The sequence below is a fragment of the Purpureocillium takamizusanense genome, chromosome 2 (assembly GCF_022605165.1).
Source record: "Purpureocillium takamizusanense chromosome 2, complete sequence".
Lineage (NCBI taxonomy): Eukaryota > Fungi > Ascomycota > Sordariomycetes > Hypocreales > Ophiocordycipitaceae > Purpureocillium > Purpureocillium takamizusanense.
Genome location: NC_063069.1, coordinates 3,498,763 through 3,511,343, shown reverse-complemented (window position 1 = coordinate 3,511,343; position 12,581 = coordinate 3,498,763). Strand labels below are relative to the sequence as shown.

General features: G+C 57.4%; 5 protein-coding genes across 5 annotated transcripts; 3 read left to right on the top strand and 2 right to left on the bottom strand.

Moving 5' to 3' along the window:
* Positions 1-1,542: 1,542 nt before the first annotated feature.
* Positions 1,543-2,196, top strand: JDV02_002853 (uncharacterized protein; the record flags this gene model as incomplete). The annotated part of the gene is made up of 3 exons (XM_047983929.1): positions 1,543-1,876; positions 1,980-2,109; positions 2,166-2,196. The coding sequence occupies 3 exons, from the start codon at positions 1,543-1,545 to the stop codon at positions 2,194-2,196; spliced, it is 495 nt and encodes a 164-aa protein (XP_047839901.1).
* Positions 2,197-4,058: 1,862 nt separating this feature from the next.
* On the top strand, positions 4,059-5,653 carry JDV02_002852 (uncharacterized protein; the record flags this gene model as incomplete). The annotated part of the gene is made up of 3 exons (XM_047983928.1): positions 4,059-4,315; positions 4,415-4,681; positions 4,768-5,653. 3 exons carry the CDS (start codon positions 4,059-4,061, stop codon positions 5,651-5,653), a joined length of 1,410 nt encoding a protein of 469 aa, XP_047839900.1.
* Positions 5,654-6,107: 454 nt separating this feature from the next.
* Positions 6,108-7,618, bottom strand: JDV02_002851 (uncharacterized protein; the record flags this gene model as incomplete). The annotated part of the gene is made up of 6 exons (XM_047983927.1): positions 6,108-6,292; positions 6,367-6,532; positions 6,590-6,891; positions 6,980-7,075; positions 7,217-7,314; positions 7,377-7,618. 6 exons carry the CDS (start codon positions 7,616-7,618, stop codon positions 6,108-6,110), a joined length of 1,089 nt encoding a protein of 362 aa, XP_047839899.1.
* Positions 7,619-8,659: 1,041 nt separating this feature from the next.
* JDV02_002850 (uncharacterized protein) lies at positions 8,660-8,875 on the top strand (the record flags this gene model as incomplete). The annotated part of the gene is made up of 2 exons (XM_047983926.1): positions 8,660-8,782; positions 8,840-8,875. 2 exons carry the CDS (start codon positions 8,660-8,662, stop codon positions 8,873-8,875), a joined length of 159 nt encoding a protein of 52 aa, XP_047839898.1.
* Positions 8,876-9,655: 780 nt separating this feature from the next.
* JDV02_002849 (uncharacterized protein) lies at positions 9,656-12,409 on the bottom strand (the record flags this gene model as incomplete). The annotated part of the gene is made up of 2 exons (XM_047983925.1): positions 11,259-12,409; positions 9,656-11,159 (listed from the first exon to the last, which is right to left on the bottom strand). The coding sequence occupies exons 1-2, from the start codon at positions 12,251-12,253 to the stop codon at positions 9,656-9,658; spliced, it is 2,499 nt and encodes an 832-aa protein (XP_047839897.1). The 5' UTR covers positions 12,254-12,409.
* Between the last annotated feature and the right edge of the window lie 172 nt (positions 12,410-12,581).

Sequence of the window (12,581 nt, the reverse complement as noted above, 5' to 3'; positions counted from 1 at the left end):
TAGTGGAGCAGTTGGGTTCGACTTACAGCGGGCTGCTTCCCGCCCTGCTTTCAAGGTTCTTTCAATGCTCGCTCACTGGAGGGGTTGGATGAGATCTCATCCATGACCCAGCCATGGATCCATCCACCACAAACGACTGCCTACAAAACCAACAGTCGTCCTCCTCGTCCCGAACATCCAGAAATTTCTCTTACAGATGGTCAATTCTGTAATCGATGGCATCGCCGCTCGAATCATGGAGACTCTCGTCGTGCCCCAGTGACCTCGGCGCAATGTGACTACACCCCCCCGTGGTCGCTCATGCGCATGCACGCAAGGAGTCAAGTTACACCTTGTGGAACATGATGTGGCTCTTCAGAGGCTGAGAGACAACATGGGGCGCGCAACTCGACGCTGCAACGAATGGGACTGCAGGCTTGTCACACACGCTCCAATAAACAACACCGCATGATACGACATGCGGCGGCAGACGTAGACTTTGCATCATCCATAGACGTCCGAGGCCACCGCCGAACAGAATGGCGCTGCGTATATCGCGAGACTGCCTCTATCGACGTCTTTGTGGAGCACTCCTTACTTTGTACTACGGTAAATATGGGCTAGACCTACGCCGTATATACTGCATCTAGTCTTAACGCATAGATGGATGAGCCCAGACCGTCATTCCTCGAGGAATCCTTGTGGCGTGTCGTACAGCGCCAAGTCGTTCCTCTGGCGTCCGTCGCACAAGCCAAGGACGCTATATAGTATAATATATACCATTCAGTAAAGTTCTTGTACCTTCTTTCCATGCGCGTACTTGCCGCTAAAGACAATAGCCTATAGTACAGGCCTGCCTTCATCAGCACCGTTAAGGACTCTATCAATCTCGGTCATATATGCGCTATATATCGAGTTGCCCGCGCATAGGCAAACCTAAACGATAGCTACATATTTGATTCCAGCCTGGCGCATAGTGCCAAGTCCTGCGCTGACATATGCTTTGCGAGCCCAAGACCCTACTATTAAGACGATATAAAACATTTCTCAACAACCTTGCACTGTCTTTGACTGGTCCAGTCCACCACTACAGAGAGCGACCCCGTCTCACGAGACGGCCTCTTCTATCATCATCCCGAGCTCTACCTTCGCCATGACTTGCGTATACGTCCGTGATATATACTGTTCCTGGGCACAGCGCAAGCACAAACCCAAATATCAATAATCACGTCACCTCTGCCGTGGTGCATAGCACCCAATCCTGCATCGGCATCCATCACGGGACTCAAGAGGTTCTCTCGGCCCTTTTTGCCACTTGGACGCGCCGAACGTGATATCGCGACAGGGTGCGAAGTGGTCGACATCCAGGCAGCTTCATCATGCGTGTCGAGACCAGACCCGTTCCCGCCGGTCTACTTACTATAAGAAGGCCCCTCAACCCGTCTTCAGAGCCTTCAAAACCAAACTGATGATCCATGTGTCATCTCGAGTTCGTCTCTAGCTCATCAGCAATTCACCAGCCTCTTACCAGAAAACTAAGTAAGAAAACAAACCACAGTCACCATGAAGGCCCTTGCCCTCGTTGCTGCTTCTTTTCTCCCCCTCGTCCTCGCAACCCCCCTCACCACCACCGCGAGAATCAATGGCACCTGCGCCCCCGCCTATAGCCCCATGACGTATTCGTTGATTGTCAGTGCGTGGTGCATCTGCCTCGACGAGAGTGAATGCATCCGCCGCGAGGGCCACATCTGGGACAAGACCGATGATTACTCGCCATGCCCCGGCCTCCCAAGCAACTACAAGGGCTGCAGCTATTTCACACATTGCCCTGGCCGAGATTGGAGCACCTCGTGCACCTTCACGGACCGCTGCGTCGGCAATCTGACCATCATAGACGGTAAGCGCTTAAAACGGCGTCAACCCTCCCGCCCCCGGCGTCCTCCTCCGTCCAGATGTCCTGTGGCGGGACTTTCAGCAAAGCAAAGCTAACCTGCCCATAGATCCAAACAACAAGATCTGCCCCGGAGGAGATGACTTTCAGTGCTGTCAGTACCCTCAGGAACTCTTCACGAATGAGACCGCGGCGGTGGAGTTCCCATTTGCTGAGGATTCTGATTCTGCTGATGACGAGTAAGCCCCCCCCCCCCCCCCTTTGTCCAGCATCGAAGAGCTGACCCTCCGATCAGACCCCTCCAACTGAATCTGCTCCCAGAGTGACGAACTTGTCTGCCGCCAAAACACTTGGCCCGTTTTCCTGAGCATGGCGATATGTAGACAAGTGGTGGCTGTAATAGCTCTGCAGGATGACAATCGTCGTTGAAATGAGAATCTCACAGTCCACCACTGATCTTGTTCGTTTTTTGTCTTGCTCTGATGCGCGCCCGAGGGTTTGTAAGCTCAGCCAGCCTCTTGATCAAGACCCAACAACAGCCCGACCCATGCCCTGCTTCAGCTCCAGCTCCGGGTGACTATGTTGCTGCCCCCCGGGGCTACTTAGTTCTGTGCCGCAGACCCAATAGCAGTTGCCGGAGGCGATGTTGCTGCAGTATCGGCGCGCCACCACATCAACGGGGCGAACTTACAAACAACACATGCGAAAAATTCCGTCTTGCCGTCGCACCGTGTCATCTGGAGGCGCAGCCCGTCGCTACTTTGGCAACGAACGAATCTCCGATGGGCACAGCAATGAGGTGTCGAGAAGAGGAAGCCCAGACCCTCTCCTTCCCTCTTCTCTCTCTCTCAGACTCTCAGTCTAGATGGGATCGTCAGTGGGGAACTGGCCCCATCAAGTACCGGCAGCCAGCCACGAGCCGGGTTCGCATGTCATCTAAAGCTCCAAGAAAGCTCTAAACTTATCCCACCCTCACGAGTCGACTGTCAAGATGCGGCCCCACGTGCCGGGCACGGCATAGCTCCAGCGCACGGCCAAACGCCAAACCGAACGAGCCTCACATGTCAAAGCCGTTGCGAAATCGCAAGTGGTTATTTTGTTTGGGCGATGCCATGCGCAAATTGCAATGCATGTAGGCTGTACATGTATCGAGCGAACTCATTTTGACCTATCTTAATTGTGTTAGTTCAGAGTCAACCTGCTGCATCATGTTGTCCTCCAACCCTCGCATCGGGAGCATCCATCACGTCAATCTTGCATCCCAGGCAACCGAAATCATCACGGCTCGTAAGGCCGAATCATGCATCCCGTAGCAGACTTCCGCGGATAAGACGGCAGTTGCAACCTGGGGATACCCCCCTCCCCTGCGCCAACACCAACTCCAAGTCGGCATCTACAACCTCCTCCTCCTCTCCTCCTCCTCGAGCTGTACCACTTCCCCCCCTGAACCCTGCTCAGCCGCCAGATATCCCAAACTCTAAAGCCTGGACCCATAAAGCCCGATGCAGATCCCGACGAGCTTGGCCTCGAGAGTCACTGCCCCTCCTCCCTCGTTCTCGCAATCGTCAACCCATCAGGCACAGCAACTCCGGGCTTCGCGTACCTGCAGGGACGGTGGCGCTCCTGCAAAAGCGCCTGTGCGGCCGACTAGCAGTAGTAGGGCCATGAGTAGTAGTATTTGTCACTACTCTTTGGTCCTGAACGCCAGCCGCGCGGCTGGCTTGGCGTGGTTTCCGCTGGCGACGAATTTTAAGACTTGCCGGTTCCTGGACGTGATCGTTGCCAGCTGAAGCATCACGGACCTCCGACTTGCAAGCCACAGGCAACGCCACCCCCCGTTTCGCCTCGGCTACGCCAAAAAGCTCCCTCCTACACACGTACGAAACAGCAGACTCGCTGCGAAAATTATTTTCTACCCACGACATGTTACGCATGTGAGCGGCCATGACAGACGGACTCCGTTATCTCGCTCACCATGCCTCATGGGCTTCTTGTCGTTTTCCCCCCCTGATATCTCAAGCCCAGACGCGGAGCACGCCACGCCCTGTGCTGATGGATTTAATAATGACGTGCGGCCCCGTTGCTCTCGCTTCGAGGACGCACGAGGACCCCGAGGAATCCATGACCGTCTCTCGATCTTGCGTGCGTGCGAAAACAGGTCATTCAAGTCAAATTCCTCCTGCCCGCCATGGCGCCTCTCACGGGAGACCAGATCGCGGTCCTCAACATCATCCTGCAGGTGGGCTCTGCGCTGTCCATCGCGGGCTGCATCTTCATCATCGGGACGTTTTGCTTCTGCGATGCGTTCCACAGGCCCATCAACCGGCTGGTCTTTTACGCCTCATTTGGCAACCTCATGGCCAGCGTGGGCTTCATGATGGCGGGCTCGTACCTCGACCAGCCTCTGAGCGCGGGGTGTCAGACCCAAGCCTTCCTCTTGGGCGTGTGAGTACCTACCTTCATAACCAGGAGCCTTCTCGTGAAGGCGTGAAAGCGAATGCTGGCGATTGATTACATATTTCTGACGAAAAAGGGGGGGAGCAGCTTTGTGTCGGCTGATGCGTACTGGACGCTCGCCATGGCCGTCAACGTATACCTCACGTTCTACTTTCGGTTCGATGCTCATCGTCTCCGGAGAAATGAGATCCTCTATCTAGTTCTCTGCTACGGCGTGCCATTCATGCCCGCATTCATCTGCCTGTTTGTCCGGGGCTCGGCGGGCCAGCACGTGTACGGCGCGGCCGGTATGTGGTGCTGGTTTTCACCGCGGTGGGAGGTATTGCGCATCGCCACATTCTACGGACCAGTCTGGTAAGGAGCCCACGCCCGCAGAGGCTTCTCCCTCTCTCTCTCTCCCTCCTTATCATTACCTATAGACTGACCCTCATCCGCCACAGGGCCTCGATATTGGTCACGCTGGGCATCTATCTCCGATCCGGGACCACCATCTACAGGAAGCACCGGCAGCTGCGCAAGTTCCAGGGCTCAACCACGGGCGGCGGCACGGCCTCGGCCACGGGCGGCGGCGGCGGCAACACCGTCCCGAACACCAAGACCACCGAGGTCGTCGTGACGTCCGAGGTGGTGACAAAGTCGGAGACCCTCGAGATGCAGGCCTTTGGCGGCCAAGCCACCGCCCACGCGTCGAGCGTGACGCCATCATACGGAAAAGGAGAGGTCGCATCGCAGACGCAGACACCATGCTCACAAGCCGGTATCCATTCCACTTCAGTGACAGTCGGCGCTGCTACCCGCTCCTCGCCGCGGCGCGCTCACCAAGAAATCAACAACGCGGCCTGGCAGTACACAAAGTGCGCCCTGCTCTTCTTCGCCGTCATCCTCGTCACCTGGCTGCCGTCGAGCGCGAACCGCGTGTATACGCAGATCCACCACACCGACTCCAGCGTCACGCTGCAGTACCTGAGCGCGATAGTTCTTCCCCTGCAAGGGTTCTGGAACGCCGTCATCTACGCAGTCACCTCCTGGACGGCGTGCAAACAGTTGATAGACAGGGGCAGAGACGCGGTTCTCGGCAAAGTAACCGGCACACGGGGTGGCAGCAGCAGTACGGGTAGCCAGCAGCAGGCAGGGGGGCCAGGAAAGCATTCTTGGTCATGCAGAGAGGAGCCCCGTTCTTCACGGCGATGGAGTGGGCGGATGGGGACGGTGCGTAACGCGAGCCGGGAGGAGGACTCGGAGAGCATGACGGAGCTGGCCAAGACTGCACCCGGGTCCGATGATGGACGGAGCGGGAGTTTAGCGCCTTCTCGCAGCGAGGCATAGCTGTCCACATTCAATTCATGTTCTCGTGTGATCCTCACGACTGCACCCAAGGCAACACCAGATGCTTCCTAGACTTCCCCCCTCCATCACCATAACTTCAATTGGGCGATCTTAGGGCGCCTACTCTAACAATAAGTAGAATGTTTCTGTCCAGTCGGCTGGTAGGCTCGCAAGCGTGGCCAACGTGCATCCCACGGGCGTCGCCCGAGTTGAGCGCCTGGTGACAGCCGCGTACTTCTGCCCAGCCGCGATTCCGGGGTCATACTGTCTTATCCGCTGCCTGCTAATGACATATACTTTTGCAAGGGCCAGATGGTTCCAAGTACCAATGCCTAGCCTGCATCGGTCCTGGAGGATATTGACTGGGCTTCATTGAGCCAGTCCACAGGCCATGGGAAGAACTGGATTTGCTGAGACGGCAACGCAGCCATCATGCAAGTCCGTACACACCTGTCTACATGTGTCCCATAATCCAATCGTCTTTAGCCAGCTCCTTCGGCGACGATCGCTTTGAAGGGTCCCACTGGAGCATCGTTCGCATCATGGTGAGAAACTTCTTCTGACCTTCTCCGTCAAGGGTAGTTTCTTTCTCCTCCAGCGACATGCTCTGTGGGAGCGAAATTTCCGCGTGGAAATCCCCTGTAGATCAGACGGAGTGTCATTAGCAAGCAAAATAAAGCCTCCTAGTTGGAAGCTGAGCAAATAGCGCTTACCCTGATCCGTGAAGAATCGTTGGCTCGCTTTCCCCGAACGCAGGAGCGTCTGTGGGGGTTTGCCAAGCAATGCAATCATCTCAGCAAGATGCGCTCGGCTGCGGTATAAATGATGCTCTGGGTCGTGTCCTGTAAACAGATGACCACCCTCGAAGAGGTCCCAGATCTGAGAACACACATGATCAGCTTTGCACCTACGAAGCGCCGCGGAATCAGTCCCTACCATGCAACCCGTGTTCCATACATCGACCTGATATGACCACGGTGCTTCCAGTATGACCTCGGGTGCTCTATAAATATTGGGCTGTATGTCCTCCATATGCTCTATGTCCCCGGAAACAGCCGACCCAAAGTCACAGAGCACCGGTGCGCCCCAGGTTTTGGGCATCTGGAGCTCGCGCGACAGATAGATAGCCCTGTCGCCCACCACCTTTCGTGGAGATGGGTCGAGCAGCTCTTGCTCCTCAAAGGCTGTGAAGACAGAGTCGTCTCCGATGCCGAACATGATATTATCGGCTTTGATGTCTACACCGCAGCAGTTCAGCACGGTTCTTCGCCGGTCCATAGGAAACAAACAGAATCACTTCACCAACTTTCGGTCCTGAGCACGCACCTGTGTGAATGATCTTGCATTCCGTGTGCAAAAAGTCCAATGCAAGGAAAAGGCGGTGAAGGACGAAGGAGAGCACCGGAGCGGGCAACCTCCTCACTGGATTACGGTGTAGGAAAGTCAGAACGCTTTCCCACAGTGGGGGATGCACCAGACAACGGTGGCATCCGTCTGGTCCCGTAACATCAAAGGAGTCCAGTAGTTCCCGCACGGCACTGCGACCGGGATGTTTTGTCGAACATGCGGCAATGCGTTTGTACATTGTGAGTTCGTGATCCAGCTGCGAGCCCATGGCCTTCGAGTTCACGAAAAGCTTCAATGCCACGTGCCGGCGGCCACTGCAACACCTGTTAGTGAAGCGTCTCGTGTTGGGAGGCAGACGAGGAGGCATGGAGCTTACTCGAGATCACGCGCCAACCAAACTGTCGAGCTAGCTCCAAAACCCAGCTTACCGACAATCTGGTAACGATCTCTGAGGACTTCTCCAATGCGGACCGGGTAGTAACGTGATGCAACGTAGTCAGGGAGAAGCTCCTCCTCAATCTTCTCAGGCAACGGGATTCGCGTGAAGTTGGGGTTGGAGAAAGTGAGAGGTTTCCATGGCCGGGCAAACCATGGCAACCGCCGTAGCAACGATGCCATAGATGAATGAGTTCAATCTTTGGGAGCGAGGAGAGATGAAGTTCGTGGGTAGGCGCATGCTCCTTGATGAGACTTGAGAGAAGGAAGAGAAAGCCACGATCGGCCAGTGCAATCACAGACACACGTCGTCCAAGTTCAGCGGGTTTCCACTTTATTTGGCGCCGACCCCATTGGCCCCTCATGGCCGCACCCCACCGTAGCCGCCAGCCCCACACCCCAGAACGCATCTGTTCTATTTGTGGTTGAAGAATGGCTGACCAGCCCGCATGTGCAGTTATACACGAATCTGCAAGGCTCTGCGTCGCAGCGTGCTACCCCCAGGAAAACAAATCCCGTGAGATCCGTTCCATAGTTATTCCATGGCTGATTGAAAGTCTCTAAGTAGGAAGTCACCTTGACAGAAACAGAGGCACGTCGTCAGATTTTTTCCAAACCTAGCCTTTTTCCTTCCTTGATTCTTGCAGTCATTTCCTCGCCAGTAATACGTTTCAGTACCACATGCACCGAGCAGTGAATCTGTTGCCATGGCGTGATGCTGCCAAAAACTTAAGTGAGCGTATGGAGCTCCATTGTTTTAGCGCTTTGTTTTACGAAGTACCAACGAAGCCTCGGCATCTTGACTTGAACACCAATGGGCCCCGCGAGTGAGCCCTTGCTGCATTGCATCGTGACGGATCAGCCAAGTTTAGAACTGTTCTCCTCTAGCCGCCGATTGTTACGGCCAGTGGGCCTTTCCACGCCGTCACTTGGGCGCTTATAGCACGACTCATTGACGCGGTTGCCCATGATAGGGTAGCCAGGTGGATTAAAATGTGTTGATGATCCTTAGCCATTGGGGATACCACTGTGAAGGATGCGATTCTGAAACAGGTCATCTCGGGGTCGGTGCTATGGTCCAAAATTGTCGATGAAGAAGAGTACGCAAGCTCATTGCCCTGAGTTCGTTATAAAACACGACTGATGTCCCCGAATTTGGAGTTCATTCTTAACGAACGCCATCGATACTGCATCGCTCCACAGATATACCCGACCTCAGCTACCATGTCTCGGCTCTTCTCCACGTCGGCCCGCAATCTTGTAAAATGGCTGGGTTATTCCAAGGACAATCTCCCTGACCCCTTCATGCGAGCTGCTGAGGTATATTCAGAGAACGGCGCCAAGAAGGTAAGGCATATAAATAGCCACTGGCGCTCATGGCCTCACCAAGCTCACGCATCGCAGAAAGTCGGTGAGATTGAGTCGATTGAGATTCTGTAGGAGCGAGCCTGCGATTCTGCCCATTTGCTGAAGCTCTACTGATCCGTCACCAGACACCGCAACGATGGCTCAAGCCCTGTTCATCAGTCTCATTTCAACCGCAAAGACAAAGCACTCATAATCAGTGTTCGAATCACACCGGTTGACGGGAGTCGCCCAAGAACCCACCATATATATGAGGACGGAACTGGCACCTTCAGAGTCGGCGATATACGGGAGTACTCAACATCTCAAAGATAAACGGCAAAGCCTCTGCTTCTACGCTGGTTCTGCCGCGGAACATATTGCTGCCTAGGTCATAGTGGTATATGCAGCGAATCCTGGGCAGCCGAGGTGTTTGGGGAAGTAACAGATTCTTCAGTCTCAATACGCAAGTTAGAAAGTGTTTTCACGCCATACACACCGAGTAAATGCAGTGCCTCCGATGCTATCCGAGTGTTGATCAATACCTCTTCAAAAATACATGTACGAGTCTCTAAATTTGGTAGCGTCTATAAGCTCTCGCAAGTCCACACAATCGACGTGCTTTGCGTCGCTCTACTAGCCGTTGAAGCCATTCGGCGAGATGACAGTCATAGCTCGATACGGTCATATCAGTCCGTCCACTATCGCGCGAGGTATGCACATACTTTGTACGTGACCTCCAAACACGTACGTAACACATAATCATACATGCCCAAACACCGACTCATGCCTTGCTTGCTCTCCATCTATTCCCCTCCCTCTCCCCCTCCTCCCCAGCCCTCCACCCTATGCATTCACTCTCTCACTCTTCCGCTCTCAAGCTAGCCCCCTCAGCCCCCTCGCCCTCTCCCTCACCAGCTCCTTGAACGGCCCGCCCAGCGCCTCCACCACGATGCTCACGTCCGGCGCTTCCACACCCCCTCCCCTGCTACCACCACCACCACCACCGTGACCACCATCACTACTTCCAGTCTTCTTGGACGTAGACGCAGGCATCCCGCCCGCGCCCGTCTTGCCCATCGCGACCGTGTGCTTGACGTCCCTCCCGCAGCGCAACGCGCCACCGGCTCGCCGCGGCACGGCCGGCGTGATGAGCGTATCGTCGAGGAGCGCCTGCCAGCGCGCGAGGTACACGCCCGGGCCCTCCATCATCGCCGCCCCTGTCGAGGACAGATCCGCCGATGAGGCCTCATGGTCGTTGGTAGCGGCGGCGGCGGCGGTCGTGACGAGAAGCTGTAGCCGCGCAGAGGACAAATCGTTGAGCGTCGTCAAGTACGCTGCATGCGCGTCAATAGCCTGTAGGACGCGTCTCCTCGTTTCCTCCCCTTCCAGGTCGGCAAACATGTCCCGCAGCCGCGCCTCCATGCTCCTCCGTGCGTCTCCGTCTTCATCTTCGTCCTTGCGGAACTTGCGGACCGCCGCCTTGGTCCACTCCCTCAGGTCCGCCCACACGTCGTCGCATCGCGACGCCACGGCGCTCACGCAGCGGTACAGCAGGCCCTTGTTGCGGCGCAGCAGCTCGACGTACTCGTCCACGCCGGCGAGGCGCTCCGTCGTTGTCGCGGCACCGGCGTCTTTGGTGGGCTTGCTTGCGCGGATAAAGTCGTCGATGAAGCCCTGCGCCCCGTCTAGGTGCTCCTTGATGTCGACGCGCGCGTGGACGCTGCGGATCATGGGGTCGTACGCCGCCACCAGGTCCTTGATGGCCTGCGTGAACAGGTCGGGCGCCTGCTTGCACAGCGCCGCGGCGATGGCCTCGCGGTCGCGCACCGACAGCAGCGCCGAGTAGTACTCGAGGCAGCGCGCGTGCTGCTCCTCGGTGAGTCCGCCGCTCTGGGCGAGCAGGGCCGCGCCCCCCTCCGAGGCGCTGGAGAGGATAGCCACGACAATGGACTGGCCGTTGGCGCGGCTGGCGCGGCGGACGATCTCGTGCTCCTCGCGCGACGCCGCGACGTGCTCCCGGATGATGCGCAGCGCGTCCTCGGGCGGCGGCGGCGACGCCTTGTCCTTTTCGATCCTGTCGGCGACCTTGCGGAACTCGCCCGCGTCCCAGCCGAGGACGAGGGACACGATGCGCTGCAGCAGGTTCATGCCGTCGTCGGGGCTCTGCGTGATGCCGAACCAGTTGGTCACGCTCGTGACGCTGAGCTTGGCCAGCAGCAGCCGCATCATGCCGTTGATCATGGTGGCGGCGTTTCCGACGCGCAGCGTCTGCTTGATGAGCTTATAGGGGATGAGGGAGTGCACATTCTCGAGGAGCTTGAGGAGGTACTGGCCCTCTGGCGAGCCGATGAAGACGCGGTGCGCAAAGGCAGCCAGGCTTGGTCTCGTTAGCTCTTCCGAAGCAGCAGCAGCAACAAGTAGCAGTAGCAGCACCAGCTAGACGAACGAAGGAACAAGAGGGATACGCTGCACTCACTGTATTAGGGTGTACTCAGCGGCGGCCTTGACAGCCGGCGAGTGGCTCTCAAAGTCGTCCGTCCTGGCAATGTGGTCGAATATATCATCCACGAGGTCCCCGTAGACCAGCTGCTGCACCACGTCGTCCCACGCCCTCTGCAGGTCCTCGGGCTTGTTCACGTCGTAGGAAGAAGCCTCACCGCCCGCGTCGTCGTCCTTGCCCGCACCGGACGTCGGCGCCCTCTTCTTGGGCACGCCGCCCAGGGCCCCGCGGCCCAGCATCTCGATGACGGCGCTCGACCCCGTGGCCAGCATCTTGCGCGTGCCCAGCGCGCCCTTGTCGTAGCTCTCCGACAGGTCGGCCGCGCCCAGGCGCGCCAGGATGCCCTGCACGCGCACGCTCCAGAACCCGCGCGGCAGGTCCCGCAGCCACGGCAGCGGCAGCAGGAAACCCGTGAGCAGGGCCTGCAGCACCGGCGTGCCGCTGTCGCCACCGTCGTTGTCTTTGTCGCCGTCGTCGTTGCCCGTCTTGCCCTCGGACCCCTTATTCGACGCCGCGTCCTGGTCGGCTGCCGGCACGGGCGTCCTGGATCGGGGGGTCCCGGGCGCCGAGTTCAAGGGCGTCGACGTTGCGCTGCGCAGCCAGCCGGACAGGCCGCCCGAGGGTTGCTGCTGCTGCTGCTGCTGCTGTGGCTGCTGCACCAGGCCCGGCGCCATGGTCCGCGAGAATGGATACCCATAGTCTGTGACGGCGTCGGGTGTTTTGAACGCCTCAATCTCTGCGTACGTTTCGTGGTGCGAGAGGATGTCGAGGAGGGCATGAACCTGCTGGTCCGTGAGGCTCGACCCGGCCGTCGCTGCTGTAGATGACGATGGCGGTGCGCTTTCCATGGGCGATTGCGCAGACAACGATGGTGGCGCGCCTTCCACGTACGTCCGTCCATCCGCAGAGCAATCATCAAACGTCGATGGCCTCATTACCGAGTCTCCCTCGGCCCGCGCAGCCATGGTCATGGATTGAAAAAAGAGTGACCCCCGCGCGCATCAATAATAGAAGCGAGTAGCAAATTGTACCATGTACGAAGTCTTGTTGGTCGAGAGCGAGGCGCGGTGCAACCACGCTGCTGCGTGGTTGTAACTCGTAACTACAAGCCAAGCCCCGGCGGCGGCGGCGGCGGCGAGTGGAGTGTGGAGTGTGGAGGGGCGAACTGGAAGATGCCTGATCGATCCCACCCCCTGTTCCTGGCGAGTGAGGGGTGTGAGTGAGAGTGAGTTGGTGAATTAGTGAGTAAGTTAGTGAGTTAGTGACGTCGACCCGCCACCACACACGCACGCACACGCA